The sequence below is a fragment of the Vipera ursinii genome (genome assembly GCF_947247035.1).
Source record: "Vipera ursinii genome assembly, chromosome: 6".
Lineage (NCBI taxonomy): Eukaryota > Metazoa > Chordata > Lepidosauria > Squamata > Viperidae > Vipera > Vipera ursinii.
In genome coordinates, this window is record NC_139515.1 from 3,012,122 (window position 1) to 3,027,645 (window position 15,524).

A 15,524-nucleotide genomic window follows, 5' to 3' on the forward strand; every position below is an offset into this window, starting at 1 on the left:
ACAGAACAGAGGGTGTGGGAAGGAAGGAAGGAAGGAAGGAAGGAAGGAAGGAAGGAAGGAAGGAAGGAAGGAAGGAAGGAGAGAGGAAGAAAGGAGGGAGGGAAGATAAAATGAAATACTTACCTATCCATTTAAAAGTAAGCCATTGTAATGTAACACAACCGTGAAGGTCCAACTGCACCACAGTAGTGTGCCACTTCTGCAAAATGCGCTGTGCTACACGATCATTGATAAGGTCCTTCACTGCAGAAAAATCAATCTAAAAAAAATAAAATATATTGCTCCAGAAAAATATATATATATATATATATATATATATATATATATATATATATATATATATATATATATATATATATATATATATATATATATATATATCAGTCCTCACATTTACAACCGTCACAGCATCCCCATAATATATAAGGTAAAGGTAAAGTTTCCCCCGCACATGCGTGCTAGTCGTTTCCGAGTCTAGGGGCCGGTGCTCAACTCCGTTTCAAAGCCGAAGAGCCAGCGCTTGTCCGAGGATGTCTCCGTGGTCATGTGGCCGGCATGACTAGACGCCAAAGGCGCACGGAACGCTGTTACCTTCCCACCGTAGTAGTGGTCCCTATTTTTCTACTTGCATTTTTACGTGCTTTCGAACTGCTAGGTTGGCAGAAGCTGGGACGAGTAACAGGCACTCAGTCTGCTACACGGCACTCAGGATTCAACCCGCCAAACTGCCGACCGTCTGATCGACAAGCTCAGCGTCCTAACTCACTGAGCCATCGCGTCCCTCCATAATATATACATATTATTGAAATTTGGTTTCAAGCAACTCTACTTACATTGCTCCATACTATAACCATTTGTGTCATGGCCTTCCAGGCTTGGCAGACTTGGGCGCACCTGGCCAAGTCAACTATATTTAAATACCGGAACACCTAAATTCAAAATAAAGAAGAATATTAACCTGCAAAGGATGAAACAACAATATTTGTCTCTCTTGCCAACTTCAAAGGTTATGTTTAACTGAAAGAGCAGTTTTCCATAGTAACTTTTAAAAAAAAATTCCAACTGGCTCTTAGTATGATTAGGGAATTGTACTAGGGCGCTATTAAAAGATTAGCTGGACTAATAAAAGAACCTACTCTGCTTTACTTTTTTTTAGCTAATGATTCTACACGGGTAATCTTGGATTTACAGCACCCACAACTTCAGGAGTTAAGTCGTTCCACTGATTAATTGTTCTCACTGTCAGGAAATTTCTCCTTAGCTCTAGGTTGCTTCTCTCCTTGGTTAGTTTCCATCCGTGGCTTCTTGCCCTGCCTTCAGGTGCTTTGGAGAATAGCTTGACTCCCTCTTCTTTGGGGCAGCCCCTGAGATACTGGAACACGGCTATCATGTCCCCACTGGTCCTTCTCTTCATTAAACTAGACCTCCCCAATTCCAGCAACCGTTCCTTATATGCTTTAGCCTCCAGTCCCCTGATCATCTTTGTTCTTCTTCTCTGCACTCTTCCTAGAGTCTCAACATCTTTTTTACATCGTGGCGACCAAAACTGGAAGCAATATTCCAAGTGTGGTCTTATCAAGGCATTATAAAGCGGCATTAACACTTCATGTGAGCTTTATTATAATTAACGAGCAAATAACCTGGGCTAATGGTTGCATAGGCATCTTTGTAAAATATTCTCTGCCTGATTTCACATGGAAGGCTGGTAATTCTTCAAACAGATGTTTAGGCACAGCAGAGAAGCGACGTTTGTCCGAATGTCGCCTTTCACGGGCTTCGGGTTGAACAAAAAAAAATTCCTCGGATTCCAACACAGGCTGCAAAATAGAGAGATATACAATAGGAGTCAAGTATTGATTTTTTTTCACCCAAACCGTCGTGTGATTGGTCTGGCTAACCTAATTAAGGGGGAAAAAAATCTGTGTTCAATTAAAAGACACAGGGCAAAAACAAATTGCATTTGCACGTGTGTGTAATGATTAATATAATTAATCATATAATTATGCAGGTATAGTCCTCGACTTACAAAAGTTCGTTTTATTGACCGCTCAAAGTTACAACGGCTCTGAGAAAAGAGAGTTATGACTGTTTTTCAGACTTACAACCATTGTGGCATCCCCAGTTTTTTTTTTTAAGGAGGAAAATCAAGGAACGCAATGTTGTCATGGAGGATGGAAGCCAAGGAAGGAGAGGAGATGACTCATGAAAATGCAGCTGCTTCATAAAGAAGATTATTATTATTATTATTATTATTATTATTATTATTATTATTATTATTATTTATTATTATTATTATTATTATTATTATTCTCTAAACTTTTGGGGGAGAAACAGAACGAAAGACGGCATAATTTACAACCTCCCCCCCGCCCCTAAAGCATAATTAAAGGAATTAGTAGTGAATCCTGAGTTGTAGTTCAAACAAGGATTACGTCTAATGCTGAGTTAAACTATTATTAAACCTTGGAAGATGCTCAATGAAAACCACACCAGTCGTGGGTTCTAGCTTCCGACTGTATTCTATGGGTAGTCCTTGACTTACGGCCAAAAAAAATTTCCGTTGCTAATCAAGATGGTCATTAAGTGAGTCTTGCCCCATTTTATGACCTCCTTGACCACAGTTGTTAAAGTGAAGCATGAAATGGAAATTGTGGGCTCAGTTGTGGCTGTCACTCAAGGACTACCTGGATTGCAGATGGTCCTCAAACTACAACAGCTTATTTAGTGACTGTTTGAAGTTACAATGGCTCTGAAAACCGGGATATATGATTCTTTTTTTCATACTTATGACATGTGATTATGTGATCAAAATTCGGACACTTGCCAATTGGTTCATATTTATGACGGTCACAAAGTCAGTGGGGAAGCCAGATGTACCTCACAACCGGGTTACTGACTTATCAAGCTGCAGTGATTCACTTAAGAACTGTGGAGAGAAAGGTCGTAAAACGGGACAAAATTTTCTTAACCAATCGCTCAGTCACAGGAATTTGGGGCTAAGTTCTGTTCGTCAGTTGCGAACTATCTGTATTCCATTTAATTAATCAGACTGCTTAATCAGTAGCAAGTAACTTTGGGGGGTGGTGGTGATTCAAGATATCAAATAGATTTTTAAAATGAATTTATATCAATGCTTTTTTTTTGGGGGGGGGGGAAAGCACAACACAAATTCAAATATTCTTACCTCAATAGATTTTTTAGGTTTTTTGCTTACAATGATACATTTTCGCCAGGCCTTAAAAACAATTTTCTTCAAAACTTTGTCAAAGATTTTTCCCAGATGTTTTACTGCCCCTAGGGGAAAATAATTAAAAAAAAACACCATTTTTTTTAAAAAAAAATTGGCATTATCATTTAGTTCAGATAAAGAAGATGGTTTAATAGATAAATTATTATTATTATTATTATTATTATTATTATTATTATTATTATTATTATTATTATTATTATTATTATTATTATTATTATTAAATTGACCGGTCTTTTAACTCCATTTCTCCCTAAAAAAATAAAAGGAAATGTTTTCCGTTCTCATCTGACTTTGTTCAATCAAAACGTAAAATCATCGTTCCACCCACAATTTTGTTAGCTCTGATGAACCAAATTTTAAAGTAAATTTTGGGCTCACATTTTGTGACCGCAAGTCGAGGACCACCACTACCCCCCGTGAGGAAATATCGCTGACACCCATTGTTGACTGATCGTTACTGACGTAAAGTTCTTACGTTTCTGCACTTCTTTCTGGGCATTCATCCATTCGTGCCACTTCCTCATGGCTAATTTTAGGAGTCGGCAGTCGTAATAGTGTCTTGCAGCCGCCAGTTTTTTCTGCAGGAGTTCTTCTGCGGCCTTCTTGTCTTTGCAATATTGGATCCAGGCGCTGCCACAGCAACAATAAACCCCGCGTTAAGGTGTTTTTTTTAAAAAAACAAACGGTGTTTTCTTTGAAACAGAAAGTTGCAACTGTCATGGTTCCGACAAATGTAAACTCTTCGAAAGAACCTCGAGCCTTTGTTTACCTTAAAGGACCTTTTATTCGAGTAGAATAATATCGGCACTTATGTAATCGAAGCCAAAAATTGAATTCCCCTCCCCTGGGCACCTAGTATCAAAGCACAATTCCCTCCTCCAATTAACGGTCATAAATCATGTTCCCCAATTAGCTTGAAGCGCGGGCTTCCTCTCCAGCTCGCCAATTCTTTATCAGCTCTGGGCTCAGTAACCTTGATTCTCACACTACGTTTAGCGTTGTTATGTCTAGCTGGACTCTCATTCTCATCCCCCCCTCTCCCAGCATCGTCGAACTCTACAAGCGAAAGGGAAAAACATCCGATGTTGGCAGCGTTGACAGCAACCCAATTAGCATTTTATTGAACCACATTAAAATATTTTACATTATTATTATTATTATTATTATTATTATTGTTGTTGTTGTTGTTGTTGTTGTTGTTGTTGTTATTATTATTATTATTATTATTATTATTATTATTATTATTATTATTATTGATCATCGCAGTCAGCCAGATGTTCAGACTGGATTTGGCCTTTTTGTCTACCTAGCGAGTCCTTCCCAAGGACCTTGGATAGGCAGATGTGGATGTTTGATGGTATTATAGATCTCGTCGCAGGATGGAAGCATCAGCCTGGCATGCAATGTTATAAATGTATTACCTGTCCTATCAGAAAGAATGGAGAAACGTTGCTAAGAAACAATGGAGGCAATCCTACACTTACTCAAAGCACTTCCTCTTGAGGTTAGTGCTATAACATTCCCATGCTTTATCACATAACTCTGTGGTCATCTGAAAAGTAAATACAAAAAGAAAACTCACGTTAAAATTGGAAAGAGAGAAACAGGGGTAGTCAGATGCAGAAGAATGAAACAGGCTGATATTCTTGGTGATATTTATTGAAAAATCATTTGCAAAATAACTTTTCCCGCGTCGATCATTCCAAAATAGTGTTTTACCACCAAGAGCAACAACTCCACTTGCAGTTTCAGCTAGTACAGTTTTTTTAATGGAATGAATCGAACAAATCATAGCACGCAGATTTGATTGACTGAAATAGCCTGGGGTGGATTAAAAGGAAATATATCCATACTCTTAATTTTGCTCACTAGGGATGGACGGTTTAGTGACCGTTTGAAATTACCACGGTACTGAAAAACGTGACTTATGACTGTTTTTCACTCTTACAACCATTGTAGCATGCCGGCAGTCAGGTAATCAAAATTTTATATATATTATATATATATATAGCTTGAATAAATATACATATACGTATACATACACACACACATACACATACATACATACATATATATACATACACACACACACACACACACACACACACACACATATTCAAATGAATCCTAAAGAACCCTCAGGGCCAAAAACAGTACAATTTTTGATGCCACCAAATTAAAGGATTTCTCTTTCCCCATTTTACTTATTTTTCTACATCGTATTTCCCCAGACTGAAATTTTACTTATTTATTTAAGCACCTCTATACATACATAATGCAGAGCTCTGAGAAAGCCAGCCTGAGGCACTTACATTTTTTTATATCTGAGTTTGATGAAATTTAAGTGTGTTTAGGGTATAAAGTCTTGAGGAATAAGGATTAAGGAAATACGCTTTCCCAGGACTCTTGGCCAAAAATGGATTATGAATAAATATTGAACAAAATTCTTTCCAGGCTATCTTTGGAGAAAGTTATTATTCTAAATATTTTTACAGAGATTTGTTAATAATTACCAGCTGGTCATCATCAAGGCCTAAAAGTGTGTGTAAATAGGTCTCCGAAAGGACCCTTAGTTTCAAACTCAACTCTGGATCGATACACATGTTCCTAAGTGAAAAAAATACATATAATACGTGTTAGTTTTTTTAAAACCAAATTATTACACCACAGCTTGAGCCAGTTTTTAAAACCATGTTTGAAATCCATTATTTCTTGTTGCTGTAGTCAGATAAATCATTCTGCTTCAAAGCGAAGGACCTAAATAATATTGCAGTGTGAATTTTATTAGAAATCGTATTTTCCAATGTTATTTTTTTTTTATGTTCCTTATCTTTCGAGTGTCTATTTCCCCCCCCACACACACACACACAAGTCTGTGGAACTTCTTGCTTTACAAGAAACATGGGACACAGTGGAAAATGTTTTCCATTGCCTTTTGTGTTATAATAAACTTCGATAAAATATTTCTTTTTTAAAAAAAAGAAATCAAGAGAAACACGTAGCGTGAGAAGCTTGAACAAAAGCAAACTGCAGAGTGTCGGTGTCAAAAACAAAGTCCTCGCTGAATGACCACTGTTAAAAGTTAACAATGGCCCTGGACGGATCGCTCCTTGTAACTGTGGCCACGACAACTTCCGCACAATGGATGGCGGTTGTCTGATCGCCATTTGCAACCTTCAATGACAAGCAAAGTCAACAAGGAAGCTGGCAGGAGTTCACAAATTTTGTGACCGTGGAAGGCTGTGACCCACGTCGGATTTTCACTTAACGACAGCCGCCAGGTCTGCTGGCATTGCCATCATAAATCAACGTGGTCCTGTGATATCATGTTTTAACGACCGTGTCTCAATTACCAGTCTCAACTACCGCTGTTAAACAAGGACCACCTGCGTTAAATTCAAAATATTAGAAAGTCAACCTTAGGTTGACTGGCGTGAACCCCTTTAAATTAGATTTATCATTTGATGCGCCCGTTATAGCGTGAGGCCATGGAAAAGAATGAAGTGACACTCACACTCAAAAACAATATCCTTAAGCATGAAATGTACAGAATAACGAAGTTGGAAGGGACCTTGGAGGTCTTCTAGTCCAACCCCCTGCTCAGGCAGGAGAACCGGGCTATACCGTATCAGAGAATCCAGTCTCTTCTTAAAATCTTCCAGTGTTGGAGCATCCACAACTTCTGGAGGCAAGGAGTTCCACTGGTTAATTGTTCTAAATGTCAGGAAGTTTCTCCTTCATTCTAGGTTTTTTTATTTATTTTAATTCCATTTATATCCCGCCCTTCTCCGAAGACTCAGGGCGGCTTACAAGCTTAGCAGTAGCCTTCATTCTATGTATATGCCTGCTTATTAGGGCTTTCACCCCCCCCCCAAGCGGCATTATTACAAAGTCAGCTTAATTGCCCCCAACAATCTGGGTCCTCATTTTACCTACCTCGGAAGGATGGAAGGCTGAGTCAACCTTGAGCCTGGTGGGACGCGAACCTGCACTAGTTGCAGGCAGCTGGTGTTACTTAAGGAGGCATTAGGCCACGGCTCCACCAAGGCTCCACCAAGGTTGCTTCTCTCCTTGGTTAGTTTCCATCCGTTGCTTCTTGTCCAGGCGCTTTGGAGAATAGCCTGACACCTCCTTTTCTGAGACAGCCCCTCAAATATTGATAAACGTCTTGACCACAACCCAAGAAACAACAGCTTATTATTCATATTAGTGTATCTCCAATGAATGCGAATGTTACAAAGATGTATATCACTGCACTGAAAAGTTTAGTGCCCCAGAACAGTAAGAAGTTTGCATCTTTCGATTAACTCCTGGACCAGCTATTGTGATCTTTGCACCATGTAAAGTTAAAAACTTTTTTTCTGCAAATGTGAATGCTTGCTAGATTCAAAATAAGAAAACAGTAAATATGACCAGTGCAGCATGAAAATTTGAAAATCCTTCTATCAGGTTTTTTTTTTTTTGTACCACTGACTTTAGTTTCTACATTTAGCAATTCAGATTTGACTCCGGTTCCCAAGAACTGGAAATATTTTATTTAGATTCTCCTATTTCAGTTCTGAAGACCAATGACTAAATATGAAATAATATTAATTCAGATTATTTAGACGTCTTGCTAATAGACATTCAGAATATTTATTGGCTGTTGACATTTGATATACTATTATTGAGCTAATAACTCATTTATTACTTTACATTGTTGCAGTCAAACTAGTTTACAAAAATTAATATTTCCCCATATCGATTTCAAATACGTTACCAATATTTTTAAGCAACGCAAACCTCTTCTACATACCATATAATACCATATAAACCTTTTTCCATCATTTCTTTAATTTTTTCTTCTAAAAATCTGAGTGGATCTTCTGGACACATAACTAATAAACCACCTAACAGGGCCTGCAAAAAAATATATCAAGAAATAGAGTGTTAATTAATAAAATACGTTATTTAACAAGAGAGTAAAGTTGTTTTTAGATGCTAGTCCTTTTTTGTTAGAATATTTTATATTTTTATTAAAAGAATTCAACATTTTATTTTATTTTTATTTTACTTCAAGATTTATTCCCGTTCGTTGCTGAGGTTTATATCACAACAGGAACTTTGGTTCATGAAATTTTAAGCCATCCTAAATTTGCAAATATGTTAGAGGCTACCAGCCTGCTGGATTGTTACAGCACTACTCAAGACTACAAGCATTGTGTAATTGTCCTTTCTTAAGAGTATTAACAAAGATTATAATTGTAAAGGCTAGGAAACTGAGGTATTATCTAATTGCCAAAATATTTTACTGAGAATATTTTTATTTTCTTTCTTAATCGTGGTTTTTTTTAACCGGTTTATTACAATACAGGTAGTCCTTGACTTATGACTACAATTGAGCCCAATGTTTCTGTCGTTAAGCGAGACATTTGTTAAGCGAGTTTTGCTCCATTTTACAACCATTTCCATTCTTAAGTGAACCACTGCGGTTGATAAAGACAGTGACCCGGTTGTTAAGTGAATCTGGCTTCCCCATTGATTTTGCTTGTCAGAAGGCCACCAAAGGGGGAATCACGTGACCTCTGGGACACGGCAACCGACAGAAGTACACGCCAGTTGCCGAGCCTCTGAATTCTGATCACATGATCCTAGGAAGTTACAGGATACATGATCCTGGGAAGTTTCAGAGTTACAAAGGTTGTAACTGTGAAAAACAGTCACAAGCCACTTTTTTCAGTGTCGTCGTTAACTTTGAACGCTCACTAAATGAAGTGTTGTAAGTAGAACAACGGCTAATGACCCTCTTTTACCGGTCTACTATAGAGAGCGTCCTCTCGCGCTGTATTGTGGTTTGGTATGCTGGTCTGACAGCCGCGGATAGGAAAGCATTACAGAGGGTAGTGAGCACAGCACAAGACATTGTGGGCTGTCCCCTGACACCACTGGATGACCTCGCCAGGGCCCGCTGCCTTGGAAGAGTAAGGAAAATTCTCAGGGACAACTCACACCTTGGTCGGTACCTCTTTACTCTCCCACCATCGGGTAGCAGATGCAGGAGTATAGCCAGCCGTACCAACAGGCTGAAGAACAGCTTTTATCCATGGGCTGTTAGGGTCTTGAACGGGCAATAATTTTATAAATTTTATGTATGATTGACTTGCGAGGCCGGTGTGTTGTGCAATTAGCTCACGTGGTGTAACAAGATGGAGGGTTTGGTGTCACTGTGAGTTGGGGGTGGGGGCACGAAGGGAGGCTCAGCCAATCTCAATCTATACATGTTTGTACATTGACAACAAAGGACTCCCTGGGCCCAAAATGGCCTTGTTACTACTCCTTTTATTTTCCCGATGAACTAAAATTGAAAGAATCATATATATTTTTTCCGTTTTGCTTGTAGGTTGTCTGGAAGAAAAAAAAAGGATCAGCTTTTCATTTTTCGCTTTAACTTTTTAACACATATTACAACACCTAAAAGGCACAGCGGTTTAAACAAAAACCATCAGTTTAACTACATCACCTGACGGGCGCGATGACATGTCGTTCCTATGTCAATTTCACTTATAAGAGTAGCCGCAAAAAAAAAATATTAATAATCCCGGTTGAATAGAACAGCAAAAACACCGTTCAAGAAAGAATCATGTTGTAAGTTCCCACTGATTTCAATTAGCAACCAAAGTGCATTTCTGAGTGAAATGAGGAAGTCAAAGGCAAACTTGGCAGTGCAAATACTTCTTAAATATTAATTTACACAGATAAGATGCTTTAAGATTGCCAACAGCGCCCTCTACTGGACTGGACCGTAATTTTTGCTTTTTTTCTTTCCGTAGAAACGCCATTTCTCCAAATGTTCTCTGACAACACAATCCAATGCCTGATGATCCAAATCTTTCCCCTGTCCAGTTGGGTCCGACTCTACGGTGCTCATCTGCATTTCTTAGCCAAAAAAGCCATCATTGTCGGAAAACCTTCCCAGTAGCCATGTGGCTCGCGTGACTGTATGCCGAGGCACACAGACGAGGTAAGTGGTACCTATTTATCTGCTCGCATTTGCGTGCTTTCGAACTGCTAGGCAGGTAGGAGCTGGAGCAAAGAACGGGAGCTCACCCCGTCTCGCGGCGTTGGGGTCTCCAACCCGGTCTGTCAGCTCTTGGCATCTTTAACCACTCTGCCATCGTGCGTGTCCCCCCCCCACACACACACACACTTTTTTGCCTGAGAGAAAAGCGAAGCCTTAATGGCTTACTGGAAACCTCCTTGAATCAAAGGGTGGGACGGCAAACAAATTCTCTTGTTTTAAGGTGTTTTGTTTTGTTCCCATGAAATTCCACGTGGATTAGTAAACTGGGTTATAAATCTCCAATTGCCACTGACTGGCCAAATATCTTACTTCATTCATCACTACTAATCATCATCTCGAGCCAGTTAGCAAATTAATAACAGCAGGGCGTGTTTCGTACTGCTTATCGTTTCACTGCAATACATCCGCTGTACGTTTTTCATCCTTCCGATAAATGTCGTAGGACAAGCCATTCGGATTTTATCGTTGGGACCGCTGAATGTTTTCCAGATGCTTTAGCCCAAAATGCAGGTAGGCGGTTCCCTCGACTTACGACCACTGCTGGGCCCAAAATTTCTGTTGCTAAGCGAGACCCATCTTAAGCAACTCTTGCCCTACTTTACAACCTGTCTTGGCGGAGTTGTTAAGGGAAGTCGCTACAGTTAGGTTAGCGAACTTGTTGTTAAGTGGATCTGGCTTCCCCCATTGACTTTGTCAGAAGGTCGCCAAAGGGCATCACGTCACACACACCCCGGGACGCTGCGACCATCGTAAATATGACTCGGTTGCCAAGCGTCGGAATTTTGATCATGTGATCCTAGGGGTGCTGCAAAGCTCATGGTGTCAGTCATCGGTCATTTTTTCAGTGTGGTTGTAACTTTGGTCACTAAACGAAGTGCTGTAAGTCATGGGTGCTCCATCACTGGGATTTTTTTAAGAAGAGTCACTTGTCTGAGACAGGATAGGTTCTCCTGCTTGAACTGGGGGCTGGACTAGAAGACCTCCAAGGTCCCTTCTAGCTTCTATTCCATTCCATTCCATTCTATTCTGTATTTCTATTCTATTCCCTATTTCTATTCTATTCTATATTTTCTATTCTATTCTGTACTTCTATTCTATTCTATATTTCTATTCTATTCCCTCATTCTATTCTATTCTATTCTAAATTCTATTCTAAATTCTATTCTATTCTATTCTGTAATTCTATTCTATTCTATTCTATTCTATATTTCTATTCTATTCTATTCTATTCTATTCTATATTTCTATTCTATTCCCTCATTCTATTCTATTCTATTCTAATTCTAAATCCACTCCATTCCATATTCTAGTCTAGTCTATTTTATTCTATTATGTTTTGCACTAATTTAAGAAATGCAGTGACCCACAACTATGGCTCGAAAGCTCACAAAATGGGGCAAAACTCAAGTTAACAAGCATCTCCCTTTTCTCCATCTCAGGCAAATGTTGTACAAACATCCAACGTGAACTTCCTAAGCGGTAATATTTACGCAAAGGTGTTATATTTTTAAATTTTACACCACCCACAGTCGCTCCGGTGGGGGAGTTGAGCGGTTTCTAAATCTGACAAACAAAATTCCATATATATTTTTTTCTCAGACCTTACGGACAATCCTGGACTGACAGCCATTCCTTTAGGGATGGCTTGAAGTTTCAACATCAAGCTGGAAAATGCGACTTATGACCGTTGTTTTTCGCCCTGACGACCACAGCAGCATCCCCGTGTTCACGCGGTCAAAATTCGGATGTCCATATTTGTGACGGTTGCGATGTCCCAGGATCCTGGGGCCTCGTTCTTGTGACCTCCTGACAAGCAAAGTCAATTGTCTTACTAACCTTAACAACGGGGGCGAGAAAGGTGGAGCAAAACTCAACCGTCACACTTAGCAACGGAAATCTTGGGCTCAAATGTGGTCCTAATTCAAGGACCACCTGTATTTTACAACGATAGCAGGGTTTAATATTTCGATCAGCGACACGTTCTTAGGATGTGCCTTCTGGCTAAAAAGTAGGACAGGATACGAGTAGAGTTCTTGATTGGGAAGGAATTTGAAAAGCTTAAAGCTGGAAAAACACATTTAAAAAAGGGGGGGGCCTGAAGCTACTGACACAAAAAACTGCTTATTAAAAAATAAAAATAAAATATAGTAAGTGTTTGCTTTAGGCAAAACTTCAAGATACCCTGGGCCCCTTTTCTGTGCACAGGTGAAGATATTTTCTAAAAAAATAAAAATAAAATATAATAAGTGTTTGCTTTAGGCAAAACTCCAAGATACCCTGAGCCCCTTTTCTGTGCACAGGTGAAGATATTTTCTATCTACAGCCTGTTATTTTATTTTTATTTTGGAAAATCCTAAGACGAATAGGAAAGACAAAACTCTTCTTTTGAAAAAAACGATAAAATACCATTGGGTGTTGTTCTTTTAGCGCTGAATGATTGTTTTCTTTTCTTTATGGTACAGATGACGGCTTTGATTTATATCCACATATTGGCCCATCTAGCCAGGTTTAGATCCAAATAGGATGATTTAGTGATTTCGTTAATGAAGTTCAGGTTTATAAAGCGGAGTTCGCTTCAAAGCCAACACAATCCAAATTCTCGAGGAACACGGCGTACCGTCTTTCTCGGCCTGCTGTTTTTCCAGATGCCATCAGTTAAGGGCAAAATCCAGCTATGGCTGGATAAAATTAGGTATTTGTGATGTAAACAAAGCCTCGCACTCTTCATCGTCATCCCTGGTGGGGACCTCGGAGGTCATCTAGTCCAGCCCCCTGCTCAAACAGGAGACCCTATACCAGGGGTAGGCAACCTCGGCTCTTTTATGACTCGTGGACTTCAACTCCCAGAATTCATGAGCCAGCACAGCACAGCTTGGAAACCTCTCCCTTTCCCCTCAGCGTGGCTGGCTCAGGAATTCTGGGAGTTGAAGTCCACGAGTCATAAAGCGGCCTAGGCCTAGGCCAGGGTTAGGCAACCTTGGCTCTTTGATGACTCGTGGACTTCAACTCCCAGAATTCCTGAGCCAGCACAGCTCAGCTTGGAAACCTCTCCCTTTCCCCTCAGCGTGGCTGGCTCAGGAATTCTGGGAGTTGAAGTCCACGAGTCATAAAAGAGCCGAGGTTGCCTACCCCTGCCCTATACCCATTTCAGACAAATGGCTGTCCAGTCTCTTCTTAAAAATTTCCAGTGTTGGAGCATTCACAGCTTCTGGAGGCAGGTTGTTCCACTGGTTAGTTGTTCTAACTGTCAGGAAGTTTCTCCTGAGTTCTAGGTTGCTTCTCTCCTTGATGAGTTTCCATCCGTTGCTTCTTCTCCTGCCTTCGGGCGCTTTGGAGAATAGCTTGACTCCCTCTTCTTTGGGGCAGCCCCTGAGATACTGGAAGACTGCTATCCTGTCCCCCCTCGCCCTTCTCTTCATTAAATTAGACATTCCCAATTCCACCAACCGTTCCTTATGTTTTAGCCTCCAGCCCCCTGATCCTCTTCGTTGCTCTTCTCGGCCCTCTTTCCAGAGTCTCCACATCTTTTTCACATTGTGGTGACCAAAACCGGATGCCGTATTCCAAGTGTGGCCTTACCAAGGCCTTGTAAAGTGGGATTAACACTTCACCTGATCCTGATTCTATCCCTCTGTCGAGGCAGCCTAGGATTGTGTTGGCTTTTTTGGCAGCTGCAGCACAATGCTGGCTGGTATTTTCTTCCCCCACAAAACCTTACTTGAGGGACCAAAGTTATTTTCTTGCTGTGGACTCAACCAGAGAAACCTACCAAGGCCTGGTCAGTATTGCTCCTAAGTTAAAAGCAGGCCAGGCTAGAGGGAAATCAGACTCCTAAGGGTTGTAATTAATTAGATACGTGCCAGGGGTCTTCAAACTTGGCCCTTTGATGACTCGTGGACTTCAACTCCCAGAATTCCTCAGCCAGCATGCCTGCCTGAGGAATTCTGGGAGGGGTCTTCCAACTTGGCCCTTTGATGACTCGTGGACTTCAACTCCCAGAATTCCTCAGCCAGCATGCCTGGCTGAGGAATTCTGGGAGGGGTCTTCCAACTTGGCCCTTTGATGACTCGTGGACTTCAACTCCCAGAATTCCTCAGCCAGCGTGCCCGGCTGAGGAATTCTGGGAGGGGTCTTCAAACTTGGCCCTTTGATGACTTGTGGACTTCAACTCCCCAAATTCCTCAGCTAGGGACTCTGGCTGAGGAATTCTGGGAGGGGTCTTCAAACTTGGCCCTTTGATGACTCGTGGACTTCAACTCCCAGAATTCCTCAGCCAGCGTGCCCGGCTGAGGAATTCTGGGAGGGGGGGTCTTCAAACTTGGCCCTTTGATGACTCGTGGACTTCAACTCCCAGAATTCCTCAGCCAGCGTGCCTGGCTGAGGAATTCTGGGAGGGGGGGGGTCTTCAAACTTGGCCCTTTGATGACTTGTGGACTTCAACTCCCCAAATTCCTCAGCTAGGGACTCTGGCTGAGGAATTCTGGGAGGGGTCTTCAAACTTGGCCCTTTGATGACTCGTGGACTTCAACTCCCAGAATTCCTCAGCCAGCGTGCCCGGCTGAGGAATTCTGGGAGGGGGGGTCTTCAAACTTGGCCCTTTGATGACTCGTGGACTTCAACTCCCAGAATTCCTCAGCCAGCGTGCCCGGCTGAGGAATTCTGGGAGGGGGGGGTCTTCAAGCTTGGCCCTTTGATGACTTGTGGACTTCAACTCCTCAAATTCCTCAGCTAGGCACTCTGGCTGAGGAATTCTGGGAGTTGAAGTCCACGAGTCATCAAAGGGCCAAGCTTGAAGACCCCTGCTAGATACAAAACATCCGACTTACAACGGTTCGTTTAGTGCAGGGGTCGGCAACCTCGGCTCTTTTATGACTCGTGGACTTCAACTCCCAGAATTCCTGAGCCAGCATAGCTGGCTCAGGAATTCTGGGAGTTGAAGTCCACGAGTCATAAAAGAGCCGAGGTTGCCTACCCCTGGTTTAGTGAATTCGAAGTTACAACGGCGTTGAAAAAAAGCGACACGACCGTTTTTCACACTTAACGACCCTTAGCGGCATCATCCCGGGATTAAAACCCTGGCGCTTGGCAATTGACTCCTATTTATGACGCTCCCGGGATCCCGGGATCCCCTTTTGCGACCTCCTGACAAGCCAAGTCAAGGGAAAAAGACAGATTCACTCTCGTGCCCATGTTCCCCACCCCTCCTTCAAGCCCT

General features: G+C 41.2%; 2 protein-coding genes across 2 annotated transcripts in view; both read right to left on the reverse strand.

The window, feature by feature from the left end:
• Positions 1-15,524, reverse strand: part of SLC26A5 (solute carrier family 26 member 5) — a 306,769-nt gene that overhangs the window by 149,896 nt on the left and 141,349 nt on the right. The window lies entirely within an intron of this gene.
• The window catches only part of FBXL13 (F-box and leucine rich repeat protein 13), a gene marked incomplete at its 5' end in the record, with an annotated part of 50,801 nt that overhangs the window by 35,020 nt on the left and 257 nt on the right, over positions 1-15,524 (reverse strand). Inside the window, 7 exons of the mRNA XM_083366618.1 lie at positions 124-259; positions 834-929; positions 1,695-1,817; positions 3,709-3,880; positions 4,735-4,802; positions 5,764-5,857; positions 8,046-8,149. Of these exons, the coding sequence (XP_083222744.1) occupies positions 124-259; positions 834-929; positions 1,695-1,817; positions 3,709-3,880; positions 4,735-4,802; positions 5,764-5,857; positions 8,046-8,149 (793 nt within the window). The remainder of the gene's footprint in view (positions 1-123; positions 260-833; positions 930-1,694; positions 1,818-3,708; positions 3,881-4,734; positions 4,803-5,763; positions 5,858-8,045; positions 8,150-15,524) is intronic.